The following is a 20,029-nucleotide window of genomic DNA, read 5'->3' as shown; positions in this document are numbered from 1 at the left end:
TTTCAGTACAAGTACTAAAATTCAGTGCATTTGTTCAAATCATATTCCTCACTAAGTGAAGGCCACAATAGTAAAATAAAAGCACAGTGGAAATATGAATAAATAAGGATCTAGGAGACTTGAGTCCTAGTAACATTGTGGCACTAATTGGATAGATAACTTTGACCACTTGCCTTAATTTCCCTGAGTCTCATTTTGCTTATGTGCTATGTCAGAGGACAGACCACTTAATCACTAAGACTCCTTTCAGCTTTCAAAAACAAATAAAATGAACAAATTTACTAACTGATTTGTTCAATCATTTATTCATTAATAATTAATTTATCTATTTACTTTTTCAAAAGACATTTACTGTGAGTTAAAATATAGAGCAAGCTATTATCAACAAGACGGGTAATAGCAAATGTTGGAGAGGCTGCGGAGAAAAGGGAACTCTCATCCACTATTGGTGGGAATGTAAAGTAGTACAACCATTATGGAGGAAAGTAAGGTGGTTCCTCAAAAAACTGCAAATAGAACTACCTTATGACCCAGCAATCCCTCTACTGGGTATATACCCCAAAACCTCAGAAACATTGATACATAAAGACACATGTAGCCCCATGTTCATTGCAGCATTGTTCACAGTGGCCAAGACATGGAAACAACCAAAAAGCCCTTCAATAGAAGACTGGATAAAGAAGATGTGGCACATATACACTATGGAATACTACTCAGCCATAAGAAATGATGACATCAGATCATTTACAGCAAAATGGTGGGATCTTGATAACATTATATGGAGTGAAATAAGTAAATCAGAAAAAAACAAGAACTACATGATTCCATACATTGGTGGAACATAAAAATGAGACTAAGAGACATGGACAAGAGTGTGGTGGTTACCAGGGGTGGGGGGAGGGAGGACATAGGAGGGAGGGAGGGAGAGAGTTAGGGGGAGGGGGAGGGGCACAGAGAACTAGATAGAGGGTGACGGAGGACAATCTGACTATGGGCGAGGGGCATGCAACATAATTTAATGACAAGATAACCTAGACATGTTTTCTTTGAATATATGTACCCTGATTTATTAATGTCATCCCATTAACATTAATAAAAATTTATTTAAAAAAATATATAGAGCAAGCATCCTGAATAACCAACTGAAGACTAGATGAAGAGAAGTCTTATAACCAAGGATTAACTGAAAAAGCCACATCGAGACTGGTAGGAAGGGCATAGACATGAAAAGGGCTGACCCCACTGCCACAGGCAGTAGCTGAGCACCCAGAGAGATATCTCCACTACATGGGCCTCAACCTGATGCCAGGCTCATCGGTCCAGAGCATGAGAGCTGGAAAGAGGCACACATAGAAACTCAGATTCTGTCCCCCAAGGAGAAATAAGAGTCTGCAAGAGATACAGATACACTCTTAAAGGGCCAACATACAAAATCTTGTTTCCAGCCACCAACCCTGGGATCCAGTGGGGGTCGGTGGAGGGATGAAGTGGACTAGAGTCATATGAGAAAGACTAGGGTTTGTGGCTCTAGGTAGAGAGAACTGAAGAGTCCCTGCACTGAGTCATTCTCCCACAGCACAGATGCCATTGTTATTGAGTGGAATAGTCCCCTCTGTATGGCATCAGCCTGGAAGAAAGCATTAGCCTCTCCCTCTGGACTTTCTCTTGCCCCACCCTGCAAAGTTTGCATCCTGTCGAGGAGTAAGTTGCTTGTGCCAATATGTAGACATCTAGGCAAATTCAGAGTGTGTCAGTGACAGAGTAGTATGGCTTTTGGATGGGGGCCATTACCCTGCTTTCCCATGAACCTGACTAGTGCCTCTCCCTCATGGGAGATCTGCTAGCCCCACTCTCCTGGCTCCCAGAAGCCCCACCCACCCAAATTCTGGTGGCTTCAACCTCCCAAAGTCTGGGAAGAATCTGGAACAGAATGAGATATGTGGGTCTGGAGTGGGGGACACTCCCCCACACCTTATCCCAGTCCTAACCAGCACCACTCTCTCACAGAAGATCCACTAGCCCCATCCTCCCAGTTCCCAGCAGCTCCAAATTGCTGAGATCAGGATCCTGGCAGAATCTAGGGCAGACTGAGTTGTATGGCTCTAGAACAGGGGTCATTTAATCTCACACACCTGACTGGTGCAGAGTCCTCCCTTTACACAACCAAATCTTGGTCTACTTGGGCCTAATAAACTCTGCTAACCTCCCTCAGAACCCACTATACCACAAATATGTACAAGTACCCAGCAGGTGGTAGCTAGACTTGGTATACCCTGGGACTTTTGCTGAGTGGCTTCAGAACAAATACTGGTACCAAGTTTGAACCTATATCAATCTGGTGAACACCTTTTGCCCCTACCCAGTGACTCACTGAGAACCTATCTCATCCAACCCAAGTACAGCCAGAGGCTCTTTCAGTGAATGAACCTAAAAGGCAGCTGGCAGGTGGAGGCAGGCAGAAGCAGATCTCAGGGTGCCTTGGGACTTTTGTGAAACTGCCCCTAAGACCAGTGCTGGTACAAGCCAGCTTTGGTGTACATCTTCATCCTTCTGGTGCATGCCCAGGTACAGCAGAAGTAGCCACAAACTGTGGATTGCTTTGTAGATCCAAAAAGGTTTCCCAGGGCTAATTACAGACAATATCTCACATTAGCCTGTACCAGAGTCCCGTCTAAAAGGCCTGGAACCAGCACATCATGTGGCCAGCTTCAGACAACACCAGAGCAGGATCCAGTGAGCTTCACAAGCAGCATATCCAAAAGATCATCTCAACAGGAACCAGACCCTGCTGAGTCAAATTCTGTTTCATGTAATTAGCATCTGCACTGCAGCTTGTACACTATGATTGGAGTTAATCCTCATAGTCAGCAAACCTGAGGATCGATACCACACAGGAATGGGCCAATAGTGCTCAAGACTCAATTACAACCAGAGGGCCCACATAACCCACACAAGGGTCATTTCTGGATCACCCAGATCATTGATCAAGGAGACAGCACCACTGGGTCCCACAGGATACCAACTACATAAGGCCAACCTACCCAGACTGGAAGTCATAGGAGAGCTACCTAATACATAGAAACAAGTACAAAGAGGAAGCCAAAATGGGGAGCACAGAAGAAATCACCAGAAAAAGAGCTAAATGAAATGGAGACGAGCAGTTTATCAGATATAGAGTTTAAAAAATGGTTATAAGAATGCTCAAGGAACTTAGAACTAAAACAGCATGAAAAAGGACATAAAACTATAAAAGAGAATTAGTCAGAAATGAATAATACAATATATGAAATGAAGAATACACTAAAAGGAATAGTTTGATGAAGCAAAAAAACTGAATCAGTGATTTGGAAGACAAGGTAGCAGAAAACATTTAATCAGAGCAGCAAAAAGAAAAAAAATTTAATGAGGATAGTTTAAGGAACCTTTGTGATAACACAAAGCATAACAACATCTGCATCATTTGGGTACCAGAAGGAGGAGACAGAAAGGAATCAAGAAACTTTTTGAAGAAGTAATGACTAAAAACTTTGCTAACCTGATGAAGAAAAAAGAGACACAAGCCCAGGAAGTGCACAGAGTCCCAATAAAGATGACCTCAAAGAGGCCAATGTCAAGACACATAATAATTAAAATGGAAAAGGTTCAAGACAGAGACTCAGAAGCTGCAAGAAAAAGACAGTTAGTTAACTATAAGGGAGCTCTCATAAGACTGGCAGCTGATTTCTCAACAGGCCAGAAGGGATTGGCATGAAATATTCGAAGTGATGAACTGCAAGGACCTACAACTAAGACTACTTTATCCAGCAAGACTATCATTTAAAATCAAAGAGAAATAAAGAGCTTCGCAGACAAGAAAAAGCTATCGGAGTTTGTTACCACCATATCAGTATTACAATAAATGTTAAAGGGTCTTCTTTAAGAAGAAAAAGAGGAAAGAAAAAAAAAACCCAGAGGATAATAGTTAAAAGAATAAAATGTCAATAAATGCATATCTATCAATACTCACTTTAAATGTAAGTGGCTTAAATGCTGCAATCAAAAGATATAAGATAGATGAATCGATAAAAAAAATAAGATGCATGTTTATGCTATCTATAAGAGACACATATCAGAACAAAAGATACACAGAGACTAAAAGTTAAGGGATAAAAAAATATGTCATGCAAATGGAAATTTTAAGAAGTTGGGGTAACAATACTTATATCTGACAAAAATAGACTTTGAATCATATTTATAGTAAGAGACAAAGAAGGATGCTATATAATGATAAAGGGGAGATGCCAACAACAGGATATACCCTTGTAAACATTTATGCACCTAACATAGGAACATCTAAATGTATATCTAAAAGCAAATCTTGATGGACATAAAGGGAGAGATTGACATCAATACAGTCATTGTAGAGGATTTTCACACTCCATTGACATCACTGGGTAGATATTTCAGACAGAAAATCAATAAGGAAACAGTGGCCTTAAATGACACACTCGAACAGAGTTATTTGATATTCAGAGCATTTCACTCAAAGCAACAGAATATTTATTCTTTTCAAGTGCACATGGAACTTTTTCTAGGATAAACCACATGTTAAGACACAAAACAAGTCTCAACAAATTTAAGAAGATATTTTTATATCAAGCATCTTCTCTGATCATAGTGGTATCAAAGTAGAAATCAATCACAAGAAATTAACTGAAAAACACACAGATATATGGATGCTAAATAACATTTTACTAAACAATGAATGTGTTAACAATGAGATCAAGGAAAAAGTCAAAGATACCTTGAAAAAAAGTGAACATGAGAACACAATAATCCAAAATCTATGGGACACAGTGAATGCAGTCCTAAGAAGGAAAAGAAGTAAATTCATAGTGTTACAGGTCTACCTCAAAAAATAAGAAAACTCTCAAATAAACAATCTAATTTTATACATTAAGGAACTAAAAAAAGAATAACAAACAAAGTCTAAGATGAGTAGAAAATATTAATAAAGATCAGAGCAGAAATAAACAAAACAAAGTCTAAAAAAAATACAAAAGATCAATAAAATCAAGAATGGGATCTTTGCAAAGATAAATAAGATTAAAATATTTTTAAGCCACAGAAATCTTGAGAAACAAGAACAGAGTTGGAGGAATCATGCTACCTGATATCAAACTATACTACAAGGTCAATAATCAAAACAGCATGGTATTGCCATAAAAACAGACATAGATCAATGAAACAGAATAGAGAGCCCAGAAATAAATTTATACTTTTTTTTTTTTTTTTTTTTTGTATTTTTCTGAAGCTGGAAACAGGGAGAGACAGTCAGACAGACTCCCGCATGCGCCCAACCGGGATCCACCCGGCACGCCCACCAGGGGCGAGGCTCTGCCCACCAGGGGGCATCGCTCTGCCGCGACCAGAGCCACTCTAGCGCCTGGGGCAGAGGTCAAGGAGCCATCCCCATGCCCGGGCCATCTTTGCTCCAATGGAGCCTTGGCTGTGGGAGGGGAAGAGAGAGACAGAGAGGAAGGAGGGGGTGGGTGGAGAAGCAAATGGGCGCTTCTTCTATGTACCCTGGCCGGAATCGAACCCAGATCCCCCGCATGCCAGGCCGACGCTCTACCACTGAGCCAACCGGCCAGGGCCTAAATTTATACTTTTATGGTCAATTAATAATTGACAAAAGAGAAAAATTATACAATGAAGTAAAGATAGTCTATTCAATAAATGGTATAGGGAAAATTGGATGGATACATGCAAAAAAATGAAACTAGACTACCTTCTTACAACAAATACAAAAAAAAACCTCAAAATGGATTAAAGACTTAAATGTTAGACTAGAAACCATAAAAATCCCAGAAGAAAACCTAGGCAGTAAAATCTCAACATTTCTTGCAGCAATAGTTTTTCTGATATATCTCATGAAGCAGGGGAAGCCAAAGAAAAAATTAACAAATGGAATTATATCAAACTGAAACATTTTTTCACAGCAGAGGAAACAATCAACAAAATTAAAAGGCAACCCACTTAATGAGAGAAAATATTCATCAATGATACATCTGATAAGAGGGTAATATCCAAAATTTATACAGAACTTATTGAACTCAACACCAAACAAAACAAACAATTAATTTTAAAAACGGGCAAAGGGCCTGAATAGACACTTCTTCAAAGAAGACATGCAGATGGCCTATAGACCTAGGAAAAAATGCTCAACATCACTAATCATCAGAAAAATTCAAATAAAACCACAATGAGATACCACCTCACACCTGACAGGATAGTCATAATCCACAAATCAGCCAACAACAAGTGTTGGCAGAGATGTAGAGAAAAGGGCGCCCTCATGCCGTGCTGGTGGGGGTGCACATTGGCACAGCCACTGCGAAAGCAGTAAGAAGTTACCTCAAAAAATTAAAAATGGAACTACCCTGTGACCCAGTGACTTTACTTTGGGAATATATCTGAAGAAGTCTGAAACACTAATTCAAAAGAATATATACACTGCTCTGTTCATTGCAGTGTAATTTACAATACTGAGACTTGGAAGCAGCTCAACTGCCCATCAGTAGATGAGTGGATGGAAAAGCTCTGGTAAATTTACATAATAGAATACTGCTCAGCTTTAAAAAAGGAGAAAATCTTACCTTTGGGGACAGCATGGATGAACCTAGAGTGTATTATACTAAATAAAATAAGCCAGTCAGGGAAAGGCAAGTACCATATGATTTCACTTATATGTGGAATCTAATGAACAATATAAACTAACAAACAAAATAGAAACAGACTCATAGATACACAGAACAGATTGACAGCTGTCAAAGGAGAGGGTGGTTGGGGGACTTAGTGATAAAAGTAAAGGGATTAAGCAAAAACCAAAAAAACATAGACACAGAAAAGTTTGGTGATTAGCAGAAGGAAATGGTGTGAGAAGAGGTAAAAGACAGAAAAAGGTGGATAAATGGTGATGAAAGGAGACTTTACTTGGGGTGATCAACACATAGTGCAATATATAGATGATGTGTTATAGAATCAAGCACCTGAATTCATATAATTTTATTAACCAATATCACGCCCAATAAAATCAGAAATAAATAAATAAAACAAAGACACTTTTTGTGAGCATTTTATGTGTCACTTACTGTGCTACTCATATCCCCAAATGAGAAGAGAATATGGAAAAGAGAGAGACACATTCCTTCATGTCAATTTTCCTAGTCCCTCCTCATTGTGGAACTAGAATTCATTAACTGTACGCAAGTGATGACAGCAAGGAATGGATAAGGGAAATTCTCTTGGCATCATATTTGATATATTCATTCAAAACTAGGTTTCTCAGCCTCAGCACTATTGACATATTTGCTGCAGTGGGCTGTCCTGTGCATTGTAGTTAGTTTGGCAGTATTCCTGACCACAACCAACTACATGCTAGTGGCACCCTCTCTCCCCATTTGTGACAACCACAAATGTCTCCAGACTTTGCCAAATGACTGAGAAGCAAGTGCGAGGTACCATGCTAGGTGCTGAGCAATAAAGATGAAAAGACATAGGCCTGGCCTTGTGCACATAGGATTGACTCTAGTGCTCTGCTTCTTGAACTTTGTGGGGCAGCAAGTTAAAAGGAGGGTCTGTTAAAACTCAGATTGCTGACTACAGCATAGGCAATATGGTCAATAATATAGTAACAACTACATATGGTGTCAGATGGGTACTAGACTTAACAAGGTGATCACCTTGTATAAGGTATAGAAATGTCTTATCACTATGTTGTACACCTGAAAATAATAGTATATGTCAACTGTAATTGAAAAATAAAAATAAATAAATAAAAACTCAGATTGCTGAGCCCTGAGCCTTAGTTTTCTAACTCAGTAGGTCTGGGTAGGATGAGAGGATTTGCCTTTCTAGAGAGTTCCCAGCTGATCCTGTTGCTGCTGGTCCTCCAAGAGCTGAGCTACTGGGTTCCCATCCTGTGTGGTGGTGATGTCCACTACAGTGTGGCCAAGAATACAGGTATTCTCTTCTTACACAGTAAAACCAATGTTCCCTGAGAATCATAGTAATTTGTGATTTTTAAATTGAGAAATTAGATCCAAAATGGGCTATTAAACCCACAATAAAACTAAACTGTCTTAGGAAGAAAAACAGAGACTCTCATAAGCTGAAACAGTGATTTTCGACCTTTTCCACCTAATGGCACGCATAAACTAATTACTAAAATTCTGCAGCACATACAAAATATATTTTTGGCCGATCTGACAAAAAAAAAGATGTATAATTTTGATTTATTCACGTCACCAGATAGCTGTTGTTGTGTTGGCTGTTGTCATTTTTATATCTGGCAATCTAAGGGAAAAGAGATCAATGCCTCTGTCTAAATAATCAAGTATTACATGTTTGTTTTCCATATATTTAAGAGAGAAAGAAAGAGAGGGGAAGGAGAGAGAGAGAGAAGCCTCAACTTGATGTTTCATTTAGTTGTTCCATTTAGTTGTGTACATGGGAGTAAATCCCACAGCCTCTGGAGCGCCAGGTTGACATTTTATCTGCTGAGCCACCTGGGCAAGGCCCTGTGTGTTTTAAAAACCCTTGCAGGACATCAGTGTGTCACTGCAGCACACTAGTTGAAAATTGCTGAGTTAGGAGGATGACAAATGGTTGTCAGTTTTATAAATTCATTCTAAATTAACAGGTTAATAGTTAATGGACCAATCTAGCAACCTAAATAGTATCTAATCTCACAGTTCCCATGGATTCTAAGTTTCAGTTACAAACAAACAAGCTTTTACAATTCACTCATTTCTTTTTATTTTATTTCAAAATTAAATTTAATGAGGTGACATTAGTCAATCAGAGTACATAGGTTTCATGTGAACATCTCTACATCATTTAAAGTGTTGATTATGTTGTGTGCCCATCACCCAAAGTCAAATCATTTTCTGTCACCATATATTTGTCCACTCACTTCTAAATTGGGGCTATTCCTATATACAAGAAGATATGGGCCACTCACTTTGACTTACAGGCACACATCCACCTTAGATTGTTGAACCCTCACTCTGCCTCTTTCTTTTCCTTCTCCTGGACTTTATCCCTGGTCACCCTGTCCCCTCATCTACAGCACTCTTCATGTGACAGGCAGTGCCCACTGCCTGTCGTGGCAAGCACAGGGAAGATTCTGTGTATATTATTATGCACAAAACTATTAGTTCGTCTATGGGCTGAACATTGCTATTTCCGCTTGCTGTGGTGATACTACTAAATACTTTGAAAAGTGCCACACACCCTTAGGAGGAAGTGGGGTGTGGTGTTAGAGTGGCTCTGGGAGCACAGGAGTGTTTTGTTACTGGTATAGCCAGGAGTGACAAGCCATTTTGCCATTTCTTGTTTTCTCTGACTCTAATATGAAGTCCACCCATGTTAAATGAACGTGTCACTTTATTTATTTTTTTTTAAATATTTTTTTATTTTATTTATTCATTTTTAGAGAGGAGAGAGAGAGACAGAGAGAGAGATGAGAGAGAGACACAGAGAGAGAGAAGGGGGGAGGAGCTGGAAGCATCAACTCCCATATGTGCCTTGACTAGGCAAGCCCAGGGTTTCGAACCAGAGACCTCAGCATTTCCAGGTCGATGCTTTATCCACTGTGCCACCACAGGTCAGGCTGAACGTGTCACTTTATTCATAGGATAAGAGGGCAAGAAGGTGGGCTGCAGGCTCTCAAACCCTCTTTCCATGATCCCCTCTAGACAAGACTGGTCAATCCCATTCTGAGACCCCAGGTTTATTGAGAGCAGGGACCATGCCATGTTTTTGTATACAGCACAGTGCTTTGCACATAGTAGGCAAGTTAGAAATGTTTATTGGGCAATGCTAAAAAAATAAGTGTGCGTGTTGCTTCATTAATATAGCCATTACTTTTTGTGTAGGCCACATCAAATAATCCAGTGAGCAAGTTACCATCATCAGTAGCTAATTTTCATTATGGAAAATTTCTAAGTATACTTTGGAAAAGTCCTAAGTGATAATAACAGCTACCTTTTCACCAAACACTGTTGTAAGCATTTCTCATGAATTAATTCATTTAATTTTCATGACAACTCTATGAAGTGGGTCTATTATTTTCCCCAGGTTGCAGGTACAGAGAGATTAGGCACTTGTCTAAAACTATGCATTTGTTAAAGCTGGCTTTTCTACCATAGTAGTCTCATTTACAGGCCTGTGAGCTCATTCACGTGTCCTCTGACTCTGGGTCCGAGGCCCCTTTGCACACTGCCATGTAAGGGACAGAGGACGATGGACCATGTGCCCAGGTTTGTCAGCTTCACCTCAGTCAAGGTGCCCTGTGACCAGAGCACCCTGGGCCCTGGCTCTGATTTGATGTCCCTGGTTCATGTGGTGTGCTTCTTATGCTTCTTACTAAGCACACAGCCAGCAGGAAAAAGAATTCTTCCTCTGGTATATTAGAAGGATTACAATACATATGATGTCTGATTAGGCCTACTGGAATGATAAGATGGTAGAGTCTCAGAGAAAAGTCTTTTTTCCTCCGATTTGACTGAGAGGTAACTACCAATTGAAAACTTAGTAAATTTCTGGAGTACAGTGTGACGACTTGACATACACGTGCATTATGAGATAATAACAACCAGCCTAATAACATGTCTCTCACCACATGTCGTTACTTTTCCTTTTCCTTTTTTTTTTGTCATTTAACAGTAAATTGTGACATAATGAACAGAGCTAGAAATTAAATTTGCTTCCTATACAAGGCAACATCTTTGAACTCAGTAAGTGATTATCCTGACTACAGTTAGAAAATGATCCTAAGAAATTGATTTGCTCCGACGTTATATGAAGCAGTTAGTTTTATTCTAGAGTCTGGCCACAGAAATCCTTGCTGACACCAATCGGCCATGAATGGAGAGAGCAGTCAGGTGAGATGGCACCACTGGTGACATCCTGGGAAAAATACCAAGGTCAGCAGTGTGGACCTCACTTCCAAATGAGAGTTTACATTATTCCACAAAAATTCACCTGTTTCTATTACCCACTTTATACTCTTCAGATTACAGCCATGGACTAGAAAGATAGATGATTAATCCATGTGTACTGACAAAGAGAAGCATCAACTTAGTACCTTAGGTAACTAAGCAAGTAGTAAGCACAGGGGCTGCTGAGAAAGCCTGTGCCCGGGGTTGTAACAGGTCCTTTCTAGGTAGGGCCTGGTAGAGCAGATGGAAATAACCTATGGGGACATCTCTGTGCTTTCACTTTCTCCCTGACCTAACCTTACAGGCATTTCTAACAAGAGATTGACTAGTTTGGGTGGGACTCAGCAACCAAGGCCGGGATCCAGCTTCTGCCTTTCCTAGCTATAAGGCATTCAGTAAGCTTCTTACCCCCTCAAGCCTCAGGTGTCTTATCTGTGAGATGGAGTCAGTTATACCTATCTATCAGTTTGGGTGAGAAAAGCTAATACTTTAAGCTTGCTAAAGCTCTTTGCAAAGTTTTGTGAATTATAGGGGACCCAATAAATAATGCCTTTGGGCTATGCTTCTGCTTAAAACAAATGGAGAGACAGATCAGGAGTCAGGGAGATGGAGAAAAAGATGTCAACCTGATGAGTAATAAAGTCTAGATTGGTGGATATGACCAAAATATTTAAGCAAATAGGTTGGTCATTGAATACAGTGTCTTAGGCAGTGCTGGACAGTGGCCAGGACTAAGGTGGGTCGGCCCCACCATGCTATTGGCATGGCAGAGGAGAGTGAAAAAACATACTCTGAAAGTCAGCAGATTCCCCCAAAAGAGAGAAAGGGGTGGCTGGGCAGGCACACTCATCCACTGGATAAATCGCTCCTCTTCTGGTAGGGATCAGGAAAGAATGTCTGAATGAGGCTGCACATAAGTGAGGTCCTTGTAAACTGAGCAAGACTGCAGGATGGCAGTTGTGAACAGGTGGAGATGGACAGAGCATCCGCAATAGAAGGAACAGTGTAAAAATAGAGCCACTGAGATGGAGAGTCGGGGGTATTCATAATCAGAGAAGTTGAGATAGGCTAAGAATCAGTAGTGCTGTGTGGAGAGGGCAAGTTGAAGCCAACACAAGAAGGTTTTTAAATAACAGGTTGAGAAGTCAAGATTTAATTCAGCGAGGACAGGAACAGCTTTCCTGAGTATTTGTATACTTTGATCAGAGCTCTGCTTAAGCGGGACCATTATCATATCACATTAAAGTTAATGTCAGAATATTAATAATGGAATCCCAGATGCTTTATTTTCTATATTTCAATATTTATTTTACTTCTACAGTGTCATTTGGATAGGGGAGGGGAGTGTTTTATTAGTTGACTCAGGCTGCCATAACAGAATACCACAGACTAATGCTAAAAAATAGGCTTAAACAACAGAAATTTATTTTCTAACTGCTCTGGAAGCTGAGAAGTCCAAAATCAAGGTGCCCACACAGTTGGTTTCTGATGACAGCTCTCTTTCTGCCTTGTTTATGATGCCTTCTTACCGTGTCCTCACATGACATTGGGGAACACAGGGTTGTCTGGTTTCTTCTTATAAGGACACCAGTCCTATTTGATTAGGGCCCCACCCTTACAACCTCATTTAACCTTAATCACCGCCCTGAAGTCCCATCTCCAAATACAATCACATGGGGGCTGAGGGGTCTCAACATAGGACTTTAGGGGACACAATTCAGTCCATAGTGGTGGGGGGCCTTGTTAATGTTTGCAGGGAGGAGGGCAATACTAGCTCTGTGGCTAAATTCCCCTTCTTTACTACTTCTAAACGCTGGTCAAGGTTAGACTTGTTTTCTTTTGACATTACATCATATACTATAAGAATTATTTTAAACTATTACCTTCAGTTCATACTTATTTCAATTCACTTTTGAGATCATATTTGTGAATAAGAGCCTAATATTTAATGTGCCTCTTTTTATTATACTACTTGGTAAAAGTCTCAGCAACAGCATAACACACTTCCGGATTACATGATCATTCACTAATTACCTTTTCTTTCTGTGTACATTAATGGTAAGGCAAGTGTTTTTTTTTATTATTACAGGTTATTTTCTACAGCAGTAGATAATTTTATTCAGTAGTAACCTTTACCTAAGAAACTTTTACATCTCATAAAGAAATGTAAAAGTTATAGACAGAGCTTAATTTGCCTGATGTTTAATTTACCAAATCTTGGCTGAACTGATACATTTAGAAACCACTGAATGCTTTTTCCCCCCTTTGTTGTTGATTCATTTGTGTTCTCTCTGCTTTATGTTAGAAGTTTTGATATTTATGTGAGACTATCCCTCTGTCATCAAGATGTCTTCAGCTAAATTACAGCAATACAAGTGCTGTCCAGATTTTTTAAAAATAAGTAAGTATGCTTATTCTCATTTTATTTGCTGCAGAGGAAGAAATGTCTTGATCTTTTTTAGCTGATAAGAGTACTTAGCAGTTCTATTGTTCTATTTCTATGGAATTCCACCCCCATGCCTTTGGCTATGTAGTGGTGATTCTTGACATCACTGTGAAAGCCTTAGGCAGGTTTGAATTGTGGAGGGTGAGTCAGTCCAGGTAAGTAGGTGAGTCAGCACCCAGGGGGTCAAGAGACCAGAATTCTCAGTTTAGTATTTAATCTTACATGACCTTAAGCATGCCACTGAGCGGTTACACTTGAACATTTCTCTGCATCATAGCTACCTGCTAAAGATAGATGAGATCACACATAAAGGTGAAAACATTGAGCTTATAAGAGTACAGATTCTCTATAGATTCAAAGTACATATTGTAATGGTATTTCACAGCTGGGGCAGCAAAAGCACAGAAGATTCATGGACGTACTGATAGTTCATCACAAGTGCTGCACCGAGATGACTCCATTAGAGGATAATACATGCAATCGGAGAAATACATGTGTAGTTCATGGGAGTTCAAGGCAGAGCACAGAGGATGGTCACATCATTCAGCCCAGATATGCTTTACTCCCTTCCTGCCCTTTTTTGGTACAACTTGTGAAGTCAATAAAGTCCATTAGATTAGAAAACATAATATCAGAGTTGCAATAATAGTAATAACTAACATTTTTGAGAGTTTACAATGTGCCAGCCCTGTTCTAAGTACCTCCATGTATTTGCCCATTTCATCCTCACAGACCTTTGAGACAAGTAATACCAAATACGAAAACAGGCTTAGAGAGGTTAAATAACTCCTGTAGCTGAGCTGGGAATGGCACTGACTGCCTCTGACAATGTCTGGGACTCTTCCTTGGTATTGACTTGCTCTATAACTGTCTGCCACTAACTGGACCACAGTGCACCCCTGCAGGTAAAAGAAGTGCATAAAGATGAAGAGAGTGTGTAAAACGTCATTTTTGAAAATTGTTTCTTAACAAAAATGCATTAAGCATAGGCTACATGTCAGAGGAATCAGCCTGGAGGTTCATACATGATTAGCACATGGTTCCTGCTCTCAGAGTTCACAGTCTCACGTGGGGGTATCAACATGACCCAATAATACAGTAAAGTGTATGGGGAAATATGGCCATGTGAACACCCTACCCCATGAAGCTGATGGCAACATCTAAAGAAATTTGGTAATAGAGAAAACCCACTATCACAACTAGGGTTCAGGGCAGTAAGGCACCCACCTATATTCACTCTGTGGGGAAAGGTTCTGCTAGACGTAATGAGGTAAAACTAGAGGGACTTTTATAATTTGAGTCACAATCCTCTTCTAAGTATATGTGGTACCCCAAGGATTAAATAAGAGAAGTCCTGGTGGAGCTCTACTACATCCCTCAAATTTGGGGACTGAGAGGAGACAAAAACAGAGAATGGGAGTGAAAGGATCCACCATACTCAGACTTTTGAAATGGTGGTGGGAGGTAAATCAAGGTGACAGGTGCTGTCTCACAATGTCCCCAGGGACCCATGGGAGCCTAGAAGGCGGAGTAAATTCCACCAAGACATGTTGGAGGGAAGATGAGGAAGAAGGAAGGAAGAAAGGCTTCAAAGAGGAGCTAGAAATGGAACAGAAACATGAAAGATGAGGAAGTGGGTGGACAGATGAAGGATGGAGTGAAACGCAAGGACATTCCAGGGAGAGGGAGAAATGTTACCAAAGGCCTCTGGCTGTGAAACAGCCTGGCAGACAGAGAAATGTCAGTAGTTCCTGCACAGTCCTAAGGAAGGTCCTTTGGGCTGCAGGATGGAGCCCTGACTGGGAATGCAAGGTGACTGGGACTGCAGAGAGAGGCACAGGATAAGCAGCTGTGATGAGTCAGCAGAGAGGATGCAGAGTTCAGTTAGGGCAACAGTAAAGGGGAAGGAGAAAAGCAATTTGCTTGTGGTACATGAGCGAAAGGGTAACATCTGAACAGAGTGGTAAGCTAAAAGTCTTGGCACCATCACTGAGCTGCCAAAATAAAGGAAGAGCAGATTTGAAAGCGAGACAACGAGTTCCGTTCCACTGAGAGTGTCCCCAGGAGCTGTCTAGGAGAACTGAATGTGAGGTTTTATTGCCCAGAAGAGATCTGTAGAGGGACATGGCACCTGGGCTCAGGAATAGCCTAGCCAGTCAGTCTCATGTGCACACTGTTTGTTATAAAAGGTGAAACCACCCTGAATGATAAGTAAAGAAAAGATTTATGAAATTTACACACAGAGAGAGATTGAGGGAGGACAGCCCAACAGAGCCTATCCCATGCATGTATTTTGGTACATAAACAATTCTCTTTTCTATTTTAACATCTCCTTTCTCTCCTACATGAGCACAAAGAGCCCCCCACACACACACAATAGCTTGCATGTTAATTTCCTCCTCTTGTGCTTATTGCACATCTTCTTGGTTCTCTAGATATACATATACGCACACACACATATATGATATATGTACATATATACATATGAATATGTGTGTGTGTGCGTGCTCAAAATGATGGTAGAAATTTATACTCCAAACCTCACTGTATTAAAGTGTATGATTCATGGTGTTCTTGCCAGTGTTAGGTAAGAACATTGCCAAAGTATTTGCTAACTACACAGTAAAAAATTATTTTTTTTAATATTTTTAAAATATTTTAACTTTTTATTATCACAGTTGAAATTAAGCATTGAATATTAATAGATCCTTAAAGAAAATGCATTTTCAAATTCTAATGTTACTTTTTTCTCACCTATTTGCAGCAAAATGCAAAATTTCCAAAGTGCTTAAGTATGACAGAGTAAAAGTTGTTTTTTTCTTTTTATTGAGGCACTATTTCTCTTTAGTAAATTGTGGAGGCTACTCTTAATTTCTTTAGGATTTAAAATGAATACTTTATTAGATGAATTTACAGTTTCCTAATGTATATTTTATTTTATCTATATAACTTATGGATTTGTAATTTCGTGCCTTGAAATGCCAAAAGTATATTTTTTAATTTGGTTTTTAAATTATCATATGGCAAAACTGACTTTTGTGTTTAGTGTATAATTCTGTGGATTAAGTTCAGGTTTCTCTGAGCACTACCATCATCAGGCTGTAGAACAGTCCAGTCTTCCCCCAGACTTGCTCATGCTGTCCCCTGTCCCCTGCCTGAACCACTGGGGACCATGATATGTTTTCTTCATATCGTTTTGTCTTTTCCAAACTATCATATAAATGCAGTCATATAGTATCTTGTCTTATTTTGCATTTCTGAAATTGCTCACAGGCTGAACACTTTTCCATACAACTAGTTGCAACTGTGTTTTCTGTATTTTGTACAGTCTGTATCATTGTTACCTACTCACTTGGGTCATAGGTAGTATTTATATAAATTCGCATATGCTTATTATTTAATAATGATGCTAACTCATGCTCTGTTGTACTTCTTATATATATTGTTCTTTAGGTCTTTGGCTTTATGTTTTGTTATTTTATTGAAATATATAAGACCTTACCAATAGCAATATCATTTGCTCTAGTGACCTAGTCTGATGCGATATTCCTAATTCTTTTAAAAATTGTAAAAAGGTACTTATCACCACATATTTCTAGCATGGAAAAGTTAGAAGCAGTGGGAATGTGAGACTATAAGACTTTAGTAAATCACATCCTGGCTCTGTCCCTCAGTAGAAGGTCATGAAAGAATTAAACAGATGCTGACAAAAATAATGTAGTAATGTGGACAGTTTTTATGATAAAGTGTTTGATTGAAAAGCCCATTACAATTCCATACATACATATGAGCACAGCATGCAAATAAAAAAACACAAAACCTGTTCATTTGAAAAGACTGGAGAAAAATACATCAAAATAGTAACAGCAATTTGCTTTTATTGATGGAACTGTGTTGAGATGTTCCAACTATGTGTGTTTTCTTCACCTTTTGTAAGGATCAGTTTATTGTTAGAGAAGGGAAAATGTTCTGAGTGGCTCAGGGATAAAATGGTAACTTTTACCTCAAAAAGCACACCCCCTAAGCTGGAGGCTTTATTAAACACGTGTGGAGTTAAGCACACAAATGTCAATTCTGTCTTATAGATGTCAAAATGTCAGATCATGTCACTGGGTCTTGACCTTTAAAAAGTGAGGCAGTGGCTTGGCTCTCAAACAGATGCACGCATTAGGTCAACTGTCAAGTGCCTATGGGTGAGTGGACAGGGCAAGCGGATCTGATGGAATGGCACATAAGTCTGCTCTGCTGATGAAACTGGAGGCCAGCAGATGTATAAGAGGCATTGCAGGAGGAGACGGGCTTCACTGTACTTCTCCCCCATCCACAGAAATGCTGGTTACCCTAGATGTTTCCTTCTGTTCCCAGACAGACTTTCCCAGGTGCTGACACCTAATTCCGACCCCAGCCTTGAAATAGCAGAATGACACATCCCTCACTAAAGGTCAGAGTGCTTAAAAAAAAAAAAAAAAAAAAAAAGGTCAGAGTGCTTGTAATTCATGAGTCAACGATCCCTCCAGACTCAAATAAGAGTGACTGCCTTATCTTCACTTACATTGAGGAAATTCTCACAGAGTTCACACATGGTAAATATTCTCAGATGAGGAGAGTTCCTGGGTAATTATCCTCGTTCCTGGAGAAATATATGTAGATTTGTCCAAAAGACCTGTGTGGCCCAGGAAAGGAGGGTCTCAAAGAAGTCTTCTCCAGAGGATCTGTTATTAGCTCACCTCCTGCTGATGAATTTTTAAACCCAGAGGGTGAACGAAGCCTCTGCTGATTCAACAGTGTGACTTACACAGAATGTGTGTTGGAGGCTGACTCCCGACAAATCACGATTCTGCAACCATCTCTTTCAGTTTAAACTGCTAAACTCTGTGGGAAATTGGGACTTTCTTAAAAACCCATGAATAATAGCAGTTGAAAGAGCCCCTTATCTGTCTCTCTCTAGGTTCAGAAAACCCAAAAGATCTGAGACGGCCAGCATTCCAGAGAACTGAAGAACTTGCATGACTCTGGCCGATTCAGGGTTCCGGGCCCAAGGTTTCCAGCGATGTCATTGATTCTCACATCTGGAGTCTTATTACTCTGAGTAGTTTATACTTCCTTTATAAAAGGTAGAAAAGAAAGCTAAGGCTTTGTTCTTGTTAACTTTGGCTTACTTAAGAAAGTTCAAGGAAATTCAGGGAGAGAAAATGGTTCAAAAACCCAGAAGCAAAAAAGTAACTTTTTCACTGAATACCAGAGGATAGTTTCAAAGTAATGAAACCTCATGGAAAAGTGGGTTACAAAAGAAAAAAAAAAAAGATGGGGTGGAGGCTAGTTGAGATAAGTGGTGGTCAGAGCAAGCAAGGAAAGAAAGTGAGAGTTCAGACTAGAATCCTAAAATGTGTAGCCAAGACTATGATGATATTTGCCTAGATCTCTAGGCAAGCATAATTATTAGTTAATTGGCTTTTATGAAGTACTTTGTTTATCCTTACACAATAAAGATGGTCAATGATTTAGGGTTTTTTAAGTAGTTCATGATGTTCAAAGGCTTATTTTATATGTATGTATATTATGCATAATCACACATATATATGACTGTGAAGAAAGTGACCTTCTTGAAATGTCTACAGTGAATAAGGATCAGCTGCTAAATGCCCAGAGCCAGTTCTACCATACACATAAATAGCCCAAGTAAGAATTTTGTGGTGTCATGTTCAGCTGGTGTGATTAAAATAGATTCGCTCTTCATAAACTCATTTTCTTATTGTCATTAGTTGTTTCCCTGGTACCTACTTGAATAATAGAAGAAATAAAATGTTGTAAAATGTTTGTTCTCTCTGCAACTACTAAATGTAACTCCATTAAATTGAGTGGACTTGCAATGCTAACTGACAAGGCTAAAGGATGCAGACTTCCAAAAAGCCTCCTCCCCTTGGCAAGTCAGTTTGTGGTTTGGGGTGAGCCCAATAATGTACTTTGCAGCAGGGGAAGTAAAAGCATTTGTTCAAGTGGATAGTTTGACACTGTGGCTGTTGGTGATAAAACACTGGTTAAGTGGAATTGGAACACCAAAACTAATATATCTTCTAGCCCTCCAAACAACGTTGTCTTTTGTCTTTTTTCAGGGCATCACCATGTCGCCGTTTCTTAGAATTGGTTTGTCCAACTTTGACTGTGGGTCCTGCCAGCCATGTCAAGGAGAGGTCATTAACCCTTACTGTGCTGTGCTTGTCAAGGAATATGTTGAATCAGGTAAGCTTGAATGGATCCTCCGAGGACCGAGGACCGGGGAGGGAGAGGAAGATCCTGCTATGAACTACAAAGCAAGACGTTTCGGGGTATTCGAGGTCATCTGGTTCAACCTAATTTTACAGTCCAGGAAACTGATGCCGTGGAAGCCAAGTCCTTTCTCAAGGGCATATGGGCTTAGTGATCACCTCTAAACTAGACCCAGGTCTTCTGCCCTGCGCTCTAGTTCACTGGACCACTTTTCCACATAAGAAAAGGGAAAGAAGGAAAGGAGAAATGGGTTTGAGGGCATTATGTGAGGAGTTAACAGGGGAAAAACCAGTGAGCTAAAGTAGAACATGGGACCTGTTTATATTGTTAA

At 39.7% G+C, this 20,029-nt stretch overlaps 1 protein-coding gene across 3 annotated transcripts in view; it reads left to right on the top strand.

Annotated features, from left to right (window-relative positions):
• PRKCQ (protein kinase C theta) overlaps nucleotides 1-20,029 on the top strand; it is a 135,576-nt gene that overhangs the window by 37,378 nt on the left and 78,169 nt on the right. Inside the window, exons 2-4 of one of the 3 annotated variants that reach the window (XM_066385320.1) lie at nucleotides 13,291-13,386; nucleotides 18,380-18,545; nucleotides 19,545-19,671. In XM_066385320.1, coding sequence (XP_066241417.1) covers nucleotides 19,554-19,671 — 118 coding nt within the window. In that variant the 5' untranslated portion in view covers nucleotides 13,291-13,386; nucleotides 18,380-18,545; nucleotides 19,545-19,553. The remainder of the gene's footprint in view (nucleotides 1-13,290; nucleotides 13,387-18,379; nucleotides 18,546-19,544; nucleotides 19,672-20,029) is intronic. The other 2 variants (XM_066385319.1, XM_066385321.1) reach the window with 2 other exon arrangements.

The sequence above is a fragment of the Saccopteryx leptura genome, chromosome 5, assembly GCF_036850995.1.
Source record: "Saccopteryx leptura isolate mSacLep1 chromosome 5, mSacLep1_pri_phased_curated, whole genome shotgun sequence".
Lineage (NCBI taxonomy): Eukaryota > Metazoa > Chordata > Mammalia > Chiroptera > Emballonuridae > Saccopteryx > Saccopteryx leptura.
This window is presented reverse-complemented; position numbering and strand designations above follow the sequence as displayed.